Source organism: Pteropus vampyrus, unplaced genomic scaffold, assembly GCF_000151845.1.
Source record: "Pteropus vampyrus isolate Shadow unplaced genomic scaffold, Pvam_2.0 Scaffold15, whole genome shotgun sequence".
Lineage (NCBI taxonomy): Eukaryota > Metazoa > Chordata > Mammalia > Chiroptera > Pteropodidae > Pteropus > Pteropus vampyrus.
In genome coordinates, this window is record NW_011888796.1 from 742,144 (window position 1) to 761,423 (window position 19,280).

A 19,280-nucleotide genomic window follows, 5' to 3' on the forward strand; every position below is an offset into this window, starting at 1 on the left:
CCCTTCACAGCTGGCTCTCAACTCAGTCTGATTGCCTAATGGCTTGTCCTAACACAGAACAAATGTCCTGTGGCTTTCTAAAGAGACAGCATGGTGTAGTGGGAAAAACTGTGGCCAAGAGGCCTGGATCCCAGCCCTCATCAGCCCAAACAAGCTTGTGACTTTAAATGAGTGACCCTCTCTCCATCAGTCATTTCTTCCACTGTAAATCTAGGTCATTTCCTTAGGTTCTACTAGCCCTTCTAGTCCCTGCTGGAAAGCAGGTTATGGAGACTTGAGAGAGACAGTGGCAGATACCTTTGCCAGTTTGCTTTAGACTTGCAGGGTCACTGATTCCAAGAAACATTTTGGTTTCTTAGCACCACAGTCTTTCAGGACTAAAGAGTCTTCAGGGACAATTCAGAGCTCCTGGCGCTATGGAGGACTTTCTCTGAGTCCTCAGAATTAGTCACTCAATACCTAGATGAGAAGCAAGTGGAGAATCTTCTACTGGATTTGGGCTCTGCGGTTAGGATTTTCACAGATGTGAACACAAGAGGCACTGTGGTCCAGGAGAAAGAACTGTGGAGGTAGGAAAGGCAGCATCTGTGTGGGCTCTGCTGTCCAGCAGATTGCTGTTCACCTTGGGGCAAGTCACTTAACCTCTCTGAGTCATTTTCCTCAACAGCAAAATGAAAGACTTAGACTTGACTTATATTCATTTATTTATTATGTATTCTCTGTATCATTAGACACAAGAAGACAAATTCAAAGTCATGGAAGGGAAGAACTAGATACCTTCCCCTCCCAGTGAGGGACCCCAGACTACCAGATCAGTTATAATTGCTCTATGAATTTCTAGCCACACCAACAGGGAAGCACTGTGCACTGCTTAGTTCTCACTGTTTGCTAAAAGAAAACATGCCCATCAGACAGGAAAGAGATGCTTCTTTCCTGCACTGAATTCTACAATCCACTCAGCCTTGCATTTAGACGGTGAACATTTACTGAGCACCTGGGAAAGGCCCACCGTGCTGGGCCTGCAACAGCAACCAGACCCAAAGCCCTGGAGGGAACTGTGGTTTTATCTCAGGGATTCTCACACAATGGAAATACAACAATGATGTCAATGGTGATTATACAAAGATGCTGAAAGGGGTTCTATAAAAGTGAGGGTGTGATGGAGAGTTGTGATTCTACAAAGACTTTCCAACAGTGAGCAAAATCACAAATCACCGCCAGGTATGCCATTTTCCGGTGACCTGGCTTGATGTGGGGACTTGATCTGGAAAACCAGGAGTGCTGAGTGACTCAGATCCTGGAGACTCTCTCAATTGTTAATCGACTCCTTTCAGCTTTTGATGGAAGTTAGATACTGGTCAAGAGTTGCTGAGTGTTTTGTAGCAGGCCTGGGGCACTAGTGTCCTGTGTTTTTGACTGGAAAAAGTAAAAGCGTTGAGATGCCAGTTAGTGCCAGCCAGTTCACACTCTTTTTTTCAAATAAAACTTTTACATTTTATTATAAAAAATGTCAAGTGTGCTGAAAAACTGAAAGAATTATATAGTAAACAACCATGCACCCACCGCCTAGATTCTGCCATTAGCGTTTCGCTGTAATTGCTTTATCATTTATCTATCTTTCTATCCACTCTTTCATTCATTCATCAATCTACCTTAATTTTTTGGTATATTTCAAAGGAAGCTGTAGACCTCAGTATGCTTCACTCCTAAATACTTTAGCATGCATATTATTAACTAGAGTTCAAAATTTGTTTAAGGTTTTGTGTGGCGGGGACTGTAAAGTGCATAAATCTTAAGCATACCTTTAGATGAATTTTGATAAATGCATACACCTGTGTAATCTAAATCCCGAGAACATTAATATCACTGCAGAGAGTTCCCTTGTCCACTCTTTTTAAGGGACTCTGTCCCTGCCCTCCACCCCATCCCCATGTCCCCTGCTGCCCTAAACTGTGTATTCTATGTCCTGTGATTCCGAGCAGCTGTTTGGCCAGGGTAGGCACCTGACCAAAGGTGGCCCATTAGTGCATGACTAGTGACCTTAACCTCCGTGGCTGGGCTCAGCAGGATGAGCTCAGTCAATCAGAGGCTCTCTCTGAACAGGTGGGAAATAAAAAGACTACATGGTTGCGCAAGGCCATGAGGCAGACTTGGGGTTGGATCACCATGATCACAGGCCACATGCCGGCGGAAGTACAGAGAAGCCAGGGCTAGTGAGAAGCATGGAGTGTGTACCAGGGAGACACAGAGCCTCTGGTCTCTGAGGAAGGGATGGAAAACAGGACCTCAGTTTCCTTCACTTGCAGCTTCAGTTCCAGGTCTCTAATGTCTGAGGTAACTTGGATGGGACTCTCGTCTGTGCAGCTACAACAGCGCCCCTAAAATGTATATAGATGACGGTACATAGGACAGTTGTGAAAATGAAATAATCTCTCTTAAATGAGAGCCATCCTACTTCCATGTGGGATGAGCTATGGGCATGACTTAACTGTCCCTGGAAAATGATAACAAAATAATAAACGACATCAATATAATACAGCCACACCGAATACTACGTGTTTTAACACATAATCTCATCTGATCCTCACAGCGATCTCCAAATTACAAGCACTCTCCTTTCGTCGTCCCCATTTTGCAGTGGAGGAAACAGATACAAAACAGAGACATGATTCGCCCAGGTTCACAGTAAGCCCTGGAACCAGAGCTCGCTGTATTAGTTGAGTCCCAGTGTTTTGCTGGATGAGGGTGCTCAGTGGGGGGTTTGCAGTAGGGTGAGGTGGCAAGTTTTCTGCCCTGGAGCATTTGTCACCAGTCAGCAGCCCACGTGTAAAGGGCCTCCTTGCCCTAGCTCCAACCATCACCTTGCTGGGAACACATCAGGCAGAGAGAATTAGTTGAAGTGGTAGCCCAAGAGCAGACCCACAGCTGGTGGTTCCTTGGTTATATCCGTTTGCCGCTGCTTTTGCCAGAACAACACTCCTGAGACAGCTGCGTTCATCTGTGTTTGCTGATGGCGATGGCCGAAGCCGCCTGAGGTGGGATGGTGGCAGGAGGCCCCACTGTTGACACTGAAGTGGTAGCTCTGCTCCCTGCTCCCTGTAGTTGCACCTTTCCTCGAGAAACTGCAGTGGGTATTTGGGTGAGAGATAAGAAAGAAGTCTGGGGTCTCCATGGTGCCTGCCACCTCTGAGAAGTTAAGGATGATTCTAGTCCCAGGAGAGCTGGTGCAGCAGGGCAGGTGTGAGAGCCTTAAGGCAGGAATTCATTTTCCCAAACAGGAGGGGCATGGCTGAGCTGAATCATGCTTCCTAGGTATGTCGTCCCCTAGTATTTATCCACGCCTGTCATCATCTCTTCCCTCACCTGACCGTGAGCACCTTGAGGACAGGGTCCAGGGTGTTTTGTTCACCTTTGATTCCCTGGCACCCTGCATAGTTCTGGACACACAGTAGATGCTTAATGAATATATCTTAAATGAATGAATACAAGACAAAGGGAAGCTGAGAAAGCAGATGGATAATAATAAAATTAACATAGCAATTAAGTGCCAGGCACCATTCTAAGAGCACTACTTATAGTAAATAACCAAATCATCATAACTACCCTGTGACATAGGTACTGAAGCACAGAGAGGTTAAGTAACTTGCCCACGGTCACACAGCTAGCTAGTAAGTGGTAAAGTTATATTTGAACCCAGACAGCTAGACTCCAGAGTCCATGGCCTTAAGCCCTGTGATGGCCACCACCCTATCTTTCCTACTCTGGAAAAACTTCCTGGAATATCACACCAAGCTCTTCATCTGCCTGAGCCCAAGGATTAGGACCTGTAGGAAGCCAAGTCTGACATTGGCAAACACATTGACATCCTGGCAACCAAGGCATGTGTGTTATAGCAGCCATACCAATAATGATTAGCTTCTCTCCAATTCCAGCAACATATACTGCATGCCCATTAGGTGCCAGGCACTGTCTGGAACAACAAGACATGTTCTTTGCTCTCATCCATCATTTGCAGATGCATCATACCCTCTGTGTATAGCATGTCATACCCTGTGTGTATAGTATATCTCTTTTAATACGACTCTTGTGCCTAGTTATGCCCAGGGCACAGATGAAGAAACAGAAGCTCAGCAAGCTTAGAAAGGTCAGGTCACTTGCCCGTGGTAACTACACATATTTACAGGTATCTACATGGCAGGCCCTGCTCTGGGGGTACAGAAGTGAACACCGCACAGTCTTCTTTCCTCTCATGGGTTGTGCATTCTAGTGGAGGGGGCGAGATGGAGAGCAGTAAAGAAAACATAAACAAGGTCATTTCTAGGAGTGATAAATGTGGGAAGCCAATAAAGCAAGATAAAGGGCTGGAGAGAGGGACAGGGAGAGGAGCCAGCCATGGTCAGCTCTGGGATGGGGGTGGGGTCTGTAAGCCAAGGAAAAGGGCTTGTGCGAAGGGCCTGAGGCAGGACAACTGGATACGCTGACAGGAGTGGGCAGTGTGCTGGACATGGCTCCATAGTGTAGCGGTTAGCACGTCTCCTTTATACGCAGAAATTCCTGGGTTCGCACCCCAGTGGAGCCATGGTCCATGATCTACGGCCATGCCACCTGAAGAAGCCCGATGTCTGATTTCGGAAGCTAAGTAGGGTCGGGCCTGATTAGTACTTGGATGGGAAACCACCCAGGAAGACCAGGTGCTGTAGGCATAAATTAAAAAAAAAAAAAAAAAAGGAGTGAGCAGTGTGGCTGGAGCACAATGAATGTGTGGTGTTCACTTCTGTACCACCAGACCAGGGCCTGCCATGTAGATACCTGTAAATATGTGTAGTTATCACGGGCAAGTGACCTCACCTTTCTAAGCTTTCTGAGCTTCTGTTTCTTCATCCGTGCACTGGGCATAGTCACAACAGTCATAGTGAAACAGACTCCAGGCCAATATACAACACTGTGTCCAAGCAGGCAGAGTGCAAAAAAACTGCACAAGGAATCACCTTTAGAGGACAAGGTGGCCCCAGGTTCCAAGCCCTTCTGAAGGGTATGGAACCTCACCATGTAGCTTGAGCTGTGTGCTTATAAAGAAAAAAATCAGTGCAGATATAATCTTTGTCAATTCTGATGTCTCTCAGAGGCCCTTGGGGCAAACCCCATCAGGTAACTTATGAAAATTAATAGTCCTAACACTTGGTCTTTGAAGTGCTCCAGGTATGCAAGTACTCACCCGCAGGAAGTAATTTCAGAATGAATATCGTTCCTCTAAGGATCATCATGGTGTCTTGGGGTTTAACCGGCCCTGAGGGCAGGCTCAGCTCCTACCCAGCACTCCCACGCTCAGGGAGAGGACTGCGTCTGCAGTGATGCGGACTGGATTGGGCTCCCCAGGCCAGTGAAATATCAAGTCTCAGAAATGCCACAGGCCTGGGAGAAGAGAGAGCCATGGCAGACCGCAGCTCCCCGGGTCACGCGACCATGCGGAGCCCAAGAGGATGAAGGGCTGGGCAGGTGTCCTGCCCACATAGCCCTGCTGGAGCAAAGGAGAGAGACTTCCACCCCTGGAGCTCACAGAGCACTGAAAAGTGAGGAGGACAGACACGCGGAGCCGGGGTCCACCGGCTTTGGGATTGCCCTGCTTTCCCTCTTGTCCTTTCTCTCCCTTCTGCTCCAGAGATTCGGCTGGTGGTTTCCAGTGGGACACCTCACAAACCTCACAAGGTCTAGAGCTGAAATGGATTTCCCCTCTCCTTATATGAGCACCTAGAATCACTTGGTTGTCCTTCGGGCAAATGAAAACAGTGCTGCGTGGGGGACAGCTTTATGGGGTCTCTGGGGCAGCAGGAACCTTGCCTTCGGTCCTCCACTACTCTTCTTCTCCATCTTCATGCAGCTGAGACCCAGGAACCTTGAGGCACCAGCTCTTTCTTTCCTTTTATAAGTTTTTAGATTTAAGTTTGTTTTTTTTTTTAATTCCCCAAACTACAAAGACTGAGAATCACCTGCACTGCCTCTAGAATTCAGTTTGTCAACATTTTGTCAGATTGGCTTCAAGCCTCTCTCCTCTAAAAAAAAGAAAATGAAATAAAACATGACAAATAAAGTCAATCTCCTTGTTGGTCTCCTCCCTTGTCTCTGGCCAGCAACACTCGCTGTCTTAAGTGTGTCCTCTTTGGTCCATTGTTATTCTTTGAAATATATGTATATGCACACATACATGCACACGTCCAGGAACGACAGACACAATCATTTTATATTCTAATTTGCATAAATGTACTATACTAAATTATCTGCAATCGCATTTTTTCTCCCCTTCTAACATCATGTTTTTAAGTTTCATTTGTGCTGACATATGTTGACCTAGTTCATTTACTACTGCAAGGCATTCTAGCTCAGGTGGGTGGGCCTGATCCCTCTGCATGGAACTCTCCAGAGTGCAGGTAACACCAAGGCTTCCCTGACTTTAGAGGTTCTGCTAATTTGGAGAGCCTAAACCAATAGCAGAGACTCTACCCAGCCCACAGCCTTCTAGTCCATAAAACCCTCCAAACTCCACTCCAGTGCCTGGATCTCCCCTACAGCTCTAGTCCCTTTGGCCCTTCTTTGTCCAACCTATGAATATCTCTTGGCCTTCTTAGATTTTCCATCCTGATTTTAAGAAATAAGGAAATTAAGATCCTTCACAAAGTCTGTTTTCCCCTCGTAAGGCATGCCATCAGGCAGTGGGCCTCCCGAGAAGTTGGCATCTCCTCAGACTTGGGTGCCAGGTAACCCTGGTTCCATTGGCAGGTAACCTGCCCTCCCTGAGTCAGGTCCTTTATCTGAAAAATGGGGGTAGTAATACTCAGGTCACAAGCCAGCCGTGACAGTTAAGGGGAAAAGTAAATGCAACACAACTGGCAGGCTCCTGGCATGTACCAGGCAGTCAAAAGGGCTTCTGCCCTCCCTTCTGTCTCTTCTCAAACCAGCAGCCACAGAGGTCTCTCAAAATGCTATCAGACCACATCACTCCTTTGCTAATGTGACTCCCAAGATTAAGTTAAGAAGGCTTTGCCGTATCTACCTTGGTCTCCTGGAGTGCCTTCTCTGGGGATAGCCAGCCACCATACCATGAAGGCACTCAAGCAGACATGTGGAGAGGCTCATGTGGAGAAGAAATGAGGCCTCCTGCCAATAGCCAGCACCAGCTTGCCAGCCACATGAGACAGCCACCTTCGATCCTTTCCATGACAGCAGCCCCAGCTGACAGCTGACTGCAACCTCACTGAGAAACCCCGAGCCAGAACCACCCAGCCAAGCCATGCCCAAATACCTGGGCCACAGACACAAGTAGAGAGAATAAATGACTGTTGTTGTTTTAAGCCATTAAGTTTTAGGGTGATTTGTTATGTAGCATTAAATAAGTAATATAAAAGTTAACAAATTATAACAACTTGTATTGTTATTACTAACATGTATACCAACACTAGTATTGCACTACTATGTACTAGGCACTGTTCTACATACTTTACATGAATGAATTCATTTAATCTTCATAGCAACCACTGAAGTGGGGGCTACTAGTATCCTTGTTTTACAGGTAAGAAAACTGAGGCACAGAATGTTTAGCTAATAACTTGCTAGTACGTGGCAGAGCTGGAAGATGAACCCTGACTCTCTGGGTCCACTATTTCAAGCTGTCTCCTGAACAAAGCCATGAACAGAAATGTAGCACCAAGAAGCAGGAAATGTTCTCAGATTCACAGGGCCTGCTTTTAAGGGAGGGAAGAAGAAGGTTCCTATCTTTCTCCTTGGGTTTCAGGTCTAACCATCTCCTATGCTGCCAGTAGGCTGGTCCCAGACCAGAGCCAACTCATCTCCATCAAGTAAGTAAAAGACGTTACTAAAAGTTTGCACAATGTTTTAAAGCTCTCATCACACCTCCTCAGTTAGGGTTCCAATCCATGGAGATGACCTATTTCCCCTCTGCACATCTGACTCAATGAAAGCCTCATCCCTGCTTTTTAAAATTGTCTTAAAACCTATCAGGTCTTCAAGGTGGAGAAAAATCACTCAGAGAAGACAACTTCATGATGCAGTGCCTGTCCATGCCCTTCACAGACATGGCTGATCAATCTCCTCTTTCCCATTCAGTCTGGATGCAGCTTCAGAATCCTTCTCATCACAGAGCTCCTGGCTGCCACTTCCATAGGTTCTGAGTTAACAGTAGAGCCGAGGCCTATATGTCATTCTTGCTCTAACAGGACAAAGATGAAACACCAAAAGCAACAGACTGGAACTAATCTCTCTCCCTTCCAAAGGAGTGAAAGGCTCCCTGCCTCTACTGCTCCTACCCCTCCTCCAAAACCCATTGTCATCACAGCCAGAGCTTAGAAGGGATTTTAAAAAGAGAAGACATTGCAGAAAGCATTGACCTGGGTTTTAATGACAGGATGAGGACGAGGGCTGGCGCTGAGAGGTGTTCCACGCCCATAGATGATGGTGACTTAGGAACCAAGAACTCAGCACCAGATGGACCGAAAAGGACTATCCTGAAGTCAAGGTAAATCAGGAACATGGCCATATTCTTTATCTATAACCTTCCTCAGACAACCTCTGAGCACTGAAGAGAGGGGTCATGAACTCATGTAAAGACTAGAGCTGTCCAAAGGAAAAAGAATGCAAGCCACATATATAATTTAAAATTTTCTAGTAGTCATATTAAAAAAGTAAAAATAAACAGGTGATAATAATTTTAATAACGTTTTATTTAGCCCAGTATGTGCATATATTATCATTTCAACACATAATCGATATTTTTAAAAATTAGTGAAGTATTTTACTTTTTTGTACTAAATCTTTGAAGTCCAGTGTGTAGTTTACACTTACAAACCATTTCAACTTAGATACTAAATTTTTGCCAGAAATATTTGATCTGTATTGAGATATCATAAAATTTACAATTGAAAATATAGATTCCACATATTGAAGTTCTTCTAAACACTCCTAAGTTTTCCAATAACTGAAATGCATATCTGCTTTTAAATTTAAATAAATTAAAATTAAATAAAATTTAAGATTCAGTTCCTTCTGTTGCACTAGCCACATTTCAAGAGCTCAGTAGCCACATGTGGCTGGTGACTACAGGTCTGGACCACGCTGGGCTCTCCCTACGCGTGGGCGGATGCTAGCTTCCCATCAGAGCCCCTGTGAGTATGCTCAGGGAACGATGGCCTGGTTCCTCTGAACAACGGGTTTCGCTCTCTGACCAGGCCCTTTCTTACTCTCTCTGCTTGGCTTGCCCACAGTTTTTCCCCAACACTGGCTTTCAGATCTCCCAGGCTCTACGCCCTGCAGTTCTCAGGGAAGCCCATCCCCACCTGGCTAAGCCCCAGCTCCTACCCCTGCCCAGGTGTGGTTCAGAGACCCTGTCCAATTAGAAGGCTGTCTAGGTGATGCTACCTTCTCTGCTATGCAAAAAAATAGGGGCTGGTAATCTTAGGGTGCATCCAGAAGTGAGCCATTTCCTTTTGGTGTTTGGGGAGAAGGCCCTTGCCATTTTCATGCCCCAAGGTGGCACCAAGACTGTAGTAAAGCATTAATTAGTATGGGCAGCCTCTGCTCTCTACCTAACAAATCTCTTTTGGCTTGAAGCTCCAAAAGGTCCTCCATCACCTTCCCTGGTCCTTGACAGTGTGTGTGCTCTGTCCCTTGCTTCCTTTTCCTCCTCTGGTCTCTTGGGTTGATGAACTATTTGGGGCTGTGGCTCACTCCTGACACTTCACTCCTTCAAGCACCAACACCACAGCAAACATCACTCACTGACCACACGTTCCTTCTCCCTGATCCTCTAGCCAGGCTCCACCCCAAACTCTGGTATAATGCCCCAGCCTCCCACAGTACCCCTAGTGAAGGATTTCACAAGGAGGAGAAAATATGGCCTCCAAACAAAGAACCTGGTCACAGACTTGCACCAGAAGCTAACACCTCTGGAACTGACCACAGGCTTGGCAACTTTGGAAAACAACAGGGGTCTCCTCTGGCTGTGACACCTCCAGGCCAGACCCCCCGGAAATGAAAGACCTTGGAATGTCAGAAGCCCTCCCCAACGGTTTATTTAAAGAAGCTAAAAGCCATAGCTGCTGTGAGAAAATAAAGGGATGAAAATCTGAACCCCAAAAAGCACATCTAAAAGGGCGTGACTGACAGGGGTCTGAAATTGAGCATGCGTGACCTAAACCACTAAAATAGAGCACCTGCAGCTTGCCTGGGACACTTGAAGCTATATCATACCAGTCACTTGGGTACTGGGAAGCCATCTGAACATTGGTGACCCAGCCTCAGACAGACCCAGGCAGAGTCATTTTTTTTTTTTAAGCAGCTCCTTTCATCCACCGTCTGCCTGAAAAAAAGCTGTGTGGGATCCTTGATCCTGCCAGGCCTCAGGTGTCCACCCAGGGACAGGTGTCCATCTGTATGTCTGAGGGAAGGTCTGGACACACCAGTCTTCAGGTGTCTGCTTATGCAAAAGAGGGACTTGTGACTGGGGAAAGAAAGGGCAAAAATTCCAAGTTCCTACATCGCCAGAAAACATCCTTTCCAGAGACCCAAATGCACCTGAAAAGAACACGATGAACCAGATGAGAAACAAAGAGGGCCTTGGTCAGGTACCACCTTACAGAGGAATTCTTCCCATACAAAACTCTCCCTCTGAGGCAGAGCCCTCCCCATCCTGCACTATTCCAATATTTCAACAAGAGTGCCATCGACTTGTCTTTTAAATCTCTTTAAGTACCAGCGCTCTCCATTCCCTCTCACTAGTCACACACACATACACACACACACACACACACACACACACACGCGCACACGCACACACACGAGCACATACACAAAGTACCTCATTGATCTCACATTATAAGGAAGTGAAATGTTCCAGCCATAGAACATTTTCCAAAGAACTTAGGTTTACCTGTTTGAGAACCAACACTTACTAATACATTTGACCATGACTGCTGGAAAATTTTCTAAACTGAATGACGTAGTTCCCTGATGTACCAAGCCCGTACACTGAATGTAATTTATCACTTCCTGATGACTCAGGGATATGTTTCTGAGCCTGTCTTTATTACCACGGTCTATGAGGCCTAATGATCTGGCCTTCCACCTTGGGCCACTTTTAGCCTTGCTTAGGCTGTCCCAGCCAAGCGCACCAAGCACACACCCTGCAGAGATGGTACCCCGGGCTTCAGCTGTCTGGAACATTCTCTCCCTAGCTGCCTACATGGCTTACTCTTTCCATTCGTGCTGCAGCTCAAACACCATCTTATCAGAGAGACTATCCTGGCCATCTTCCTGTCAGTGTCCTTTTGCTGCTTTATTTTATTTTCCTCCATAAACACATAGCTCAGGTGCACTGCCAGCCTGAGCCACCCAAACAAGCACTGGGCAGGGTCTTGGGAGACAAGGACAGGCTACCTGTGAACTCTCTCCAGGTTGGGCGAGGGAAATAAAAGAAGCAGAATATGAGAAGGTCACACTCAAGGGGCCTCAGCGGGTCTAGAAAACCTTTGTGGGCCTCAGTCCTTGACAGCAGACAAGATGCTAATGACCAAAACTTCCCACTTTGCAGCTTTGTCTGTAACCAGCCTTGGTCCCCTCTCCTTCCCTGCTTGGCAGCTCCAAAGGAACAGGGAGGGGACAGCACAGCGGCAGTTATGAGTTTCTTTTAGTCACCCTCCTCCTTGGCTGCAGTGTGTTAGGCCAGCCCTGCTTCCCAGGGTGCCAGGTTTCTAGCAGTACAATAATTGGACCCCATTTTGAACTCTGTTTCAGAGCTGCCTGACATCTCAGGAGACAGTCAAGACAAGGAGGCTTTTTCTCCTCCTCCCCACTGCCGTTGGAAAGAAGCGCTGACCTGTTAACTGGGAGTGTGAAGAGAAAACCTGGTCGGCCTTTGGACCCTTCTAATGACAGATGGTTCGATGAGAAAGTTTTCCTTCTGGTGAAAAGAAATCTTTCTCCCTGAAATTTTTACCCACTGGCCCCAGTTCTGTTCCTTGGGACCCTACAGAATAATTCAAATCAGTCTCCTGCCTTTTCTATTGGCCTAATGCTAAGCATCCATGGAGGATTCAGAAGGGTGAGACATGGTTAGGAAGTTTTCACTCTGAGGAGTCAAGAGTGATTTTATCCAGGCATCAAGTATTTTTAAAAATAATTATCTTTATTGGTTTTATCATTATGTTAATAGATGCTTATTATAGAAAATGTTGGAAACAGCCAAAAAATGGAAAGAATTACCTGTAATCCTACACTCCTATTGCTAACATTTTGTTCTGCATGTTTTTTTCTTCCCCCAGCAAATGTTCATGCAGTGAATACAAAGGGTACTGATCTAGGTGCTCCAGGAAAGATACCCTGATGCATCAGACTTGGATCTTGCCCTATAGATACTTCAGGGGAAAGGAGACGCACATGGGCTTCAGAGGCAGAAATGTGAGTTTCAGAGGCATGCACGAGTTGCTAGATCATGGGTGAGTCATTGAATCTAAGCTTCATTTACTCATATGTTAACTGAACCTGTTAATGACACCTTCCTCATTAAGTTGTTGAGGGGATTCAAAGAGGTTAAAGCTTGTAAAACACCTCAAAGTGTTCAATGAATCAGCCACCATAAATATAATACAGAGGTAACAGCGATTACAGAGGCTGGACGGGTGCAGAGCAAAGATGGTAGGTGTATAGAGAGACGCTCAGCCACTTGAAACCATTTTCAGAGCAGGCTACACAGTCTGTGACTGCACCAACCACGGTGTCTGATTTAGTGAACCAAATTACTGTCCAAGTGTAACCATTGTTGACAAGTCTGAAAGCTCTGCTCCCTGCTTCTTTCGAGAAGCCTTGGGTTTCCTGTCTGTTTAGCCTCCTTGTGTCTTTGCCCCACTGGTCATGGAGAAGGTCTCAAGAAGCAGACAGGGATAAATTTTCAATTTTCTAACTGTAATGAACTGCTCGGCAACAGGCTCACCTCTAAACCCCAGGGCAGTGTCCTTCATTACAGCAAGACAAGAAGTTCCCCAGGGAATTTGGCCCAGCCTTGCCTATCAGTGGCCCTCCATATTGACTTAAATGGCACTTGCAGAGCCAGTGCCTCTTCTGCTCACAGAGCCAACAGAGAAAAAAGTCAGCCCCAAAGCTCTCAGAACAGCCAGTGGGGCAACTGCTGTCACTGCCCAGAAATAAGGGACCAGAATGAGAAGCACTCTGCAACTAATCCTGTGCCCTTGGGCCTCAGGTCTCCCAGGGAGGTGGCCCTCAGTCTGTCAGGTGCTTCCGTGCTATCCTTAAGTCCTAAAAACAGGTCTCGTCATGACCCTAGATGGAACCCCAGTGGCAAGAAATCAGGCCCTTTCAATGTTAACATTTGGCAAAGGGAATTGTGGGTGTTTGTGCTTCTCCCTCCCTCTTTCTTGTATGTGGCACCTAGACGAATTAAATATAAAATCATTTTCTGTCATTTAGGCAAATCATATTCCCCCAGTTCCCAAATGCATACATTATAAATAAAATATAAACTCAGACAGATCTGACTGAAGCCTCTGCTCTCAGAGAACAAAGCTGGAAAGCCATCATATGTGTTCTTTTCTGCTAAGTAATGGGGAGGAACCTTGCGAGGCCTCGAGAGTCATTGCACAACTTTCTCCTGATGGGGGGTGTCCCTCCACAAACCATAAACCTCACAGAACCCTTCAGGAGAACTCCCTTAAAGCCATTTATGCACCTCTAGAAATCAAATTCACTTCTATCATCAGCTTATCTAAGGATCAACAAATCTTAGAAATCATTCAACCGAAATTTAATACTTAGAATAACCAAGGTCCAGAGATGTTAAATATTTTGTCCATAGTTACTCAGTAGTATCTCAACTGTAGAATAAGAAACTCCAGTTTAGGAAAACTCTTGCCTAAAAACTTTCATGATTCCGGCCTACGGCCATGCCATTCTGAACATGCCTGATCTTGGAAGCTAAGCAGGGTTGGTTAGTACGTGGATGGGAGACCACCTGGGAATACTGGGTGCTGTAGGCTTAAAAATAAATAAATAAATAAAACTTCCATGGTTCCAAATAAGATATGTTACAAATGAGTACACCAGTATGATCCTGAAAATACCCATTATGAATACTCTTTAAAATATGTCTATAAAATGAAATTCCATGTAACATCTTAGCATCCCAATGAATTCACATATGAAAAACCTGGGTCCCAAACCAGTCACAAATGTTCTTCTCAAATGTGAGGCCCGAAGACTGAAGACCAGCCGTGTCTGCTTCGCCTCCTGCCTTCACTGCCGTCCCATGCCAGCATGTATCCATGCAGGCTCAGTGGACGTGCCCAGATCCACTCCCTTGCCCATCAAGTATAGCATGGAAAAATCACAAATCCTGCCACACCTAAGTAGCCATGTAGGGATGGAGTCGGTATCTCCTTTTATTTTACAGATTCCATAACCAATTTTTCCCATCAAAATTTGTGACACATGGGCTGACAGCAGGACAGAATATTAAAAATCAGGACCTCCCTGAGAAATCCTGGCTGTATGGTTGCCATGCCGACAGCCCACGATGCCAAAAAGGGGCCTCCTAGGTCCAGAAGCAACTTGGCTGGCTACGAATAGCACAGACATTGTGAAGACGAGCTGCCTCCTGGCCGGGGCTGCTATGCAGACCCTCCCTTTCCCTCCTCAGCTCTCTGATTCCCCAAGGGAGTGATAATGACGCCTGTCTGAATTTTCTCATTCTCTGTCAGCAGGGCCGGCCACATCATTCTCTAAGAATCTAGAAATTCACATGCAATGTCCTGGCCCAACTAAACAGAGACATGTTTGGGAATGGCAAGAAGACCCAGTGAGAGCTTAACCATAGATTTCAGGAAGAAGGCCTATCCTCAGCCACACCTGAACAAAGGGTTCAACTCCCAGAGAAGCTGAATATGCATGCCGCTATCTCCTTAGGTAAGTTAGGTTGGAGCTGGGAATAAAATACAAGGGGGACATGAAGCTAGGACCATTGACTGCTCCCAGAGATGAGCAGAACTCTTAACTTCACTCATCTAACCAGTCCTTACTAAGTCTTGCTGTGTGCATCAATGTGGGGATGCAAGAAGCTTCCTGTATAGTCCCTGTATGACAGCTTACATTCAATGAGGAGACAGGGCAGATGACTGAGAATCCCACTACAGTGAAATATCTTGGAAGATAGGAATACAGTGCAAGGCTGTGACAAAGGCAGTGTGTGCACGGGGACTAATGCCTGGACAGGCACCTAGGGCTAAAGCTTAAGAGGAGGGAGAGAGAGAGAGAGAGAGAGTGAGTGCTGGCTATGTCCCTATGTGGCCAGAGAAGGCTCTGCCACTCATACCCAGAAACTTCCACTCTCTCTCTTCCTGCATCCCCACTTCCTGGCTCCCAGGAATCTCCCTGATACTTCTTCACACTTTAAACTTAGCTTCCCATTCACAGCCTTTTCCTAATCTGCAGCAAGTCAAACCCCATGGGAACTGGGACAGGGTGAGAGGATGTTCACTGGAGCCCCCAATGACCTCCGATTTTCACCTCTCAAAATGACCGCTACATGCCTCCAGCAGTGCCCTCCACACCATCCCCGGGCTCTCAGTCTGAGTGGCCTTCCTGGCCAATCTGGGAGGGCGCTCCAAGAAAGAGGGGAGAGATCCAAGATCAAGGCCAGGATTCTAAAGCAGAGACAAAAGTGATGAGACCCATTCTAGGGCTCTGGGAAGTAATTTCTCTGTGTTCTCTTCCCCTCAATCTCCCCCCCTCTCTCCCCATCTCCTTCTCTTCCAGCTCAGACCCTCCTCCCATCATACCACATAGAGTACAGAACATTTGGCCAGCTAGTCTGTCCCCTGCCACTTCAGGCCCACCTAACCTGAGACCAGGGCTGGCCCTCTCAGAATATAAGAAGGGGGTAGCTTAGATAAGTCCATTGTGTGGACACTCCCAGAGGGGGCTGAGGCCCCTACTGGTTTGGCCAGTTCCACGCTGATCTCAGAGTCCACCCAGATCCCAACACTCTGGGGTCTTGACACAGGAGGCTTTTTCCTCATCAGCCTTTCTGTCCAAACATCCACAGTGCTTTGAAAACAGTGTCCTAGTGACAGTGACTCTCATTTCAGAAAGGAATGTTCCACCTAATCAGGCTTGCTCCAGAGAGTTCAGTCAGACAGGGGTCGGCGAATTGGGGGAGAAGAGAAAACCAGCAAACCCCAAGGTCTCAAGCGAAGTCAGAAATACAGTTCCTTTGCAGAAGATTTTTACTTTTTCCAGGGTGGGTAATAAGATACAGAACTGGAGCAGGATGGGAATATGAGAGCACTTCCACACCGACACCCCACCCCCATCACCACCACCACCGCCATATTCCTGGGGCCCAGCGGCCTTTGCACAAACATCTTAGATTCTACTCCACACAAGCTTTCTCTGTCCTGACGCTGCACCTCCGTAAGAAGCTCCAGACCCCTCCTTCCCGAGGCCCAGATCTTTTCACGTCACAATGGCCACTCCGGCTCCACTCCCCACTCCCGGCCCCACACTCTTCTCTCCTCTTGGTCCTCGTCCAGTCAGGCTGCCCCCGTCCAGCAGGTCGCCCACAGGTCGCCCAAGGCTCTCGCTCATCACCTGCCCGGGTCGGAAGAAGGCGGCTAGCTGCGGGAGCTCGCCTCTCCGCAGGTCCCAGAACCTCTGCCTCAACAGGTGCCCCTGACACACAGAGTCGTCACCCCAAGCCCTGGCGGAGGCGGCGAGAGGCACGCCCCCTGCAGGGCAGCGGGGACTCCGCACGCTCAGCCCAGGTCCTTGGAGCGTCAAAGGCCCCCGGAGCTCCGCCGAGACCCCCCGCCGTGCTCCGATGCCTCTATTTCCCCGCTCGCCTTGACTTTGCAGGGCTGACTTCGTGAAAGGGGATCTCCTAGCCCGGGCGCAGACACTGCTAGCTCACCCGTTGTGATGGAGTAAGAGGCGCGTACGGGAAAAGACCTTTCCCTGACCAAGAGAACCCCGGGGGTGTTAGTGGGGTAATACTCCGTGCAAAAGAAGCTGGTTCGAGTTGACCCGGGCTCAAGGGTCGCAAAGCCGGGCGCAGCCCCTAGTGACTAAGTCTTACCCAATGACCCCACCCCACGTCCCTAGCCCTCAGGAGGTTGGAGAAGGGGTGCGCAAGGCCACCTACGCGCTCAGCCGCGCGCAGTTGCCACCACCGGCTTGCTGCGCACAAGGTCCAGCCTCCTTCCAGGGCTGGTGAGGCGCCCGCAGCCCCCGGCCCGGCCGGGCGGCGCGGTACCGAGAGAGCCGCCACGTTCCCATTCGCGCGCGCACGCCGGGCCCACCAAACTTGCAGCACTTTCTCCCAGCCCCCACCCGCTGTCACCCTCCCTCCATCCGTGCGCCCTGGCCCCGCTGGCCCGACGGAGGTTGCCATAACAACGGGCAGGAATGCTCCAACAAATACAAAGCCTACAGGGCGCCGCGGGCACGTAGCCCCCGGCCGGGCCCCGCGCCCTCTGCAGCCCCGCGGGGCTAGGATGCGCGCCGCGGCTCCCCCGCCTGCCGCCGGACGCCGGACGCCGGACGCCGGACGCGCAGAGCAGACTCACAATGAGCGGGATGGTGCGGTCTTCGCGGAGCTGCTCCGGCCTCCCACCAGCCTTCTGAGCGCCCCGGCCTCCCGAGGATGCTGCGTGGGCTCGGTTGTCCTGCCATAAGTAGTAAAAAGTGCCCAGGATCCAGGCTACGGTCAGGATGGCTATGGCATTGGCGCGGATCTTCCTCATGGTGGGCGGGCGGGCGCCCCAAGTGGGGGCCCGGGCCGGCGAGCTCTCGGGGCCGGGGCGGGGGCTCTCGCAGCCCCAGCTGTTTGTTTTCGCTCGCGCCCGGCAGCTCAGTCCTGCAGAGCAGAAAAAGGAGAGAGGTGGGGGGGTGGGGGGGTGTGATGGGGAGAGACGAGCGCGCGGAGCGATCCTCACGGTCCTAATGCCCTTCAGCCCCGCGCGCGCGCGTCCCCGGGGCGCCCATTCATTCGCGCGCAGATCCCGCCCTGCGCTCCAGCCCCCGCCGGCGGTCCCGGCCGCTGCGCTCGGGTAGAAGAACGCGACGGGTGCGAAGCGGCGCTGGAGGAAGGCCCGGTGAGGCAGACGCCTGCGGCGCAATGGCGACGGGCCAGAGCCAGTCTCGGCTCCCACCGCTCGGTGACGGAGCGCCGGGCAGCTGCCCCCGCGCAATCCTGGTGGATCCCGCCTACTTCCACCCACCCCCGGACCGAGCAGCCCTGAGTCACTGGCTGGAGATGCGCGACCCCGACCTGGGCCCGCGCCGCGGAGCTGCGGATCTGGGCTTGAACTGTACTCTGGCGCAGGGTTTAAGGTGTGTTCCGCGAGTCCTTGGGAAGGGGCGGCTGGGCGGGAGGAGAGTCTCGAGTTTGCACTGAAATCTTCTGCAGCCTAGCATTGCTACCCGCCCGAGGGTCCTTCCGGAAGAGGGATTGGAAGCTGGTGCACTTGACATTCGAAGAGAGCGAAGGGGAAGCGACGCTGCTTCACAGCCAGCAGAAGGAGAATGGGAGTACAACCACCCCACAACTTCTGGGGCTCCCAGCTTTCATAATGCGTCCCTCCACCCCTCACCCCCACCCCGACTGTCTCCTGGACATCCCTGAGGTATCATCATCACCGTTCCATCGAGAAGAAAGGAAGCCAGAAAGGCTGGAAGATTCTCCCAAGGCCACGCACCTAATTAGTGGGCAGAGCCCAGTGTAGAAGCCGTCTCTCCATCTGACACTTTCAACAAAGTTCAAAACAGTGGTGAGAGACATGGACACAGAAATCATTGAGATTCTTCCCCAGTCCTGGTGGCATTGAGAATCCCGTGTGAACTGCTCTCACTCTGGCAGAAGGCAAGGTGGGCTACATTAGTTCTAAGAGGCCAGCACAGGCTGGGCACAGAGCAGACACTAAATGACTAGATGTTAAATAAACAAATCAGGCAGGGATTACAGAGGAGGAAATGATGTATTGCAAGGTGGTCCGAGGGAAGGCTTCTCAAAGAAGGTAGATAAATCCTTTGAATAAATTCTTAAGAGGCAGGATATTGGGGCGCGTATCAGCTGCATAGAAGCGAAGGTTCTGAGGATAGAAGTACTTGATATGTCCAAGGAAGAGAGCTGCCTGGCATTGCTGGGGTCCAGGACACTGGGAATGATTTGGTGGAAGTTGAGGTTGGCCAGGCTGGGAGAGTGTGGACTC

At 49.0% G+C, this 19,280-nt stretch overlaps 1 protein-coding gene across 1 annotated transcript in view; it reads right to left on the reverse strand.

Annotated features, from left to right (window-relative positions):
- The window catches only part of GALNT16 (polypeptide N-acetylgalactosaminyltransferase 16), a 72,237-nt gene extending 53,991 nt beyond the window's left edge, over positions 1 to 18,246 (reverse strand). The window contains exon 1 of the mRNA XM_011383726.2: positions 17,637 to 18,246. Coding sequence (XP_011382028.1) covers positions 17,637 to 17,813 — 177 coding nt within the window. The 5' untranslated portion in view covers positions 17,814 to 18,246. The remainder of the gene's footprint in view (positions 1 to 17,636) is intronic.
- Between the last annotated feature and the right edge of the window lie 1,034 nt (positions 18,247 to 19,280).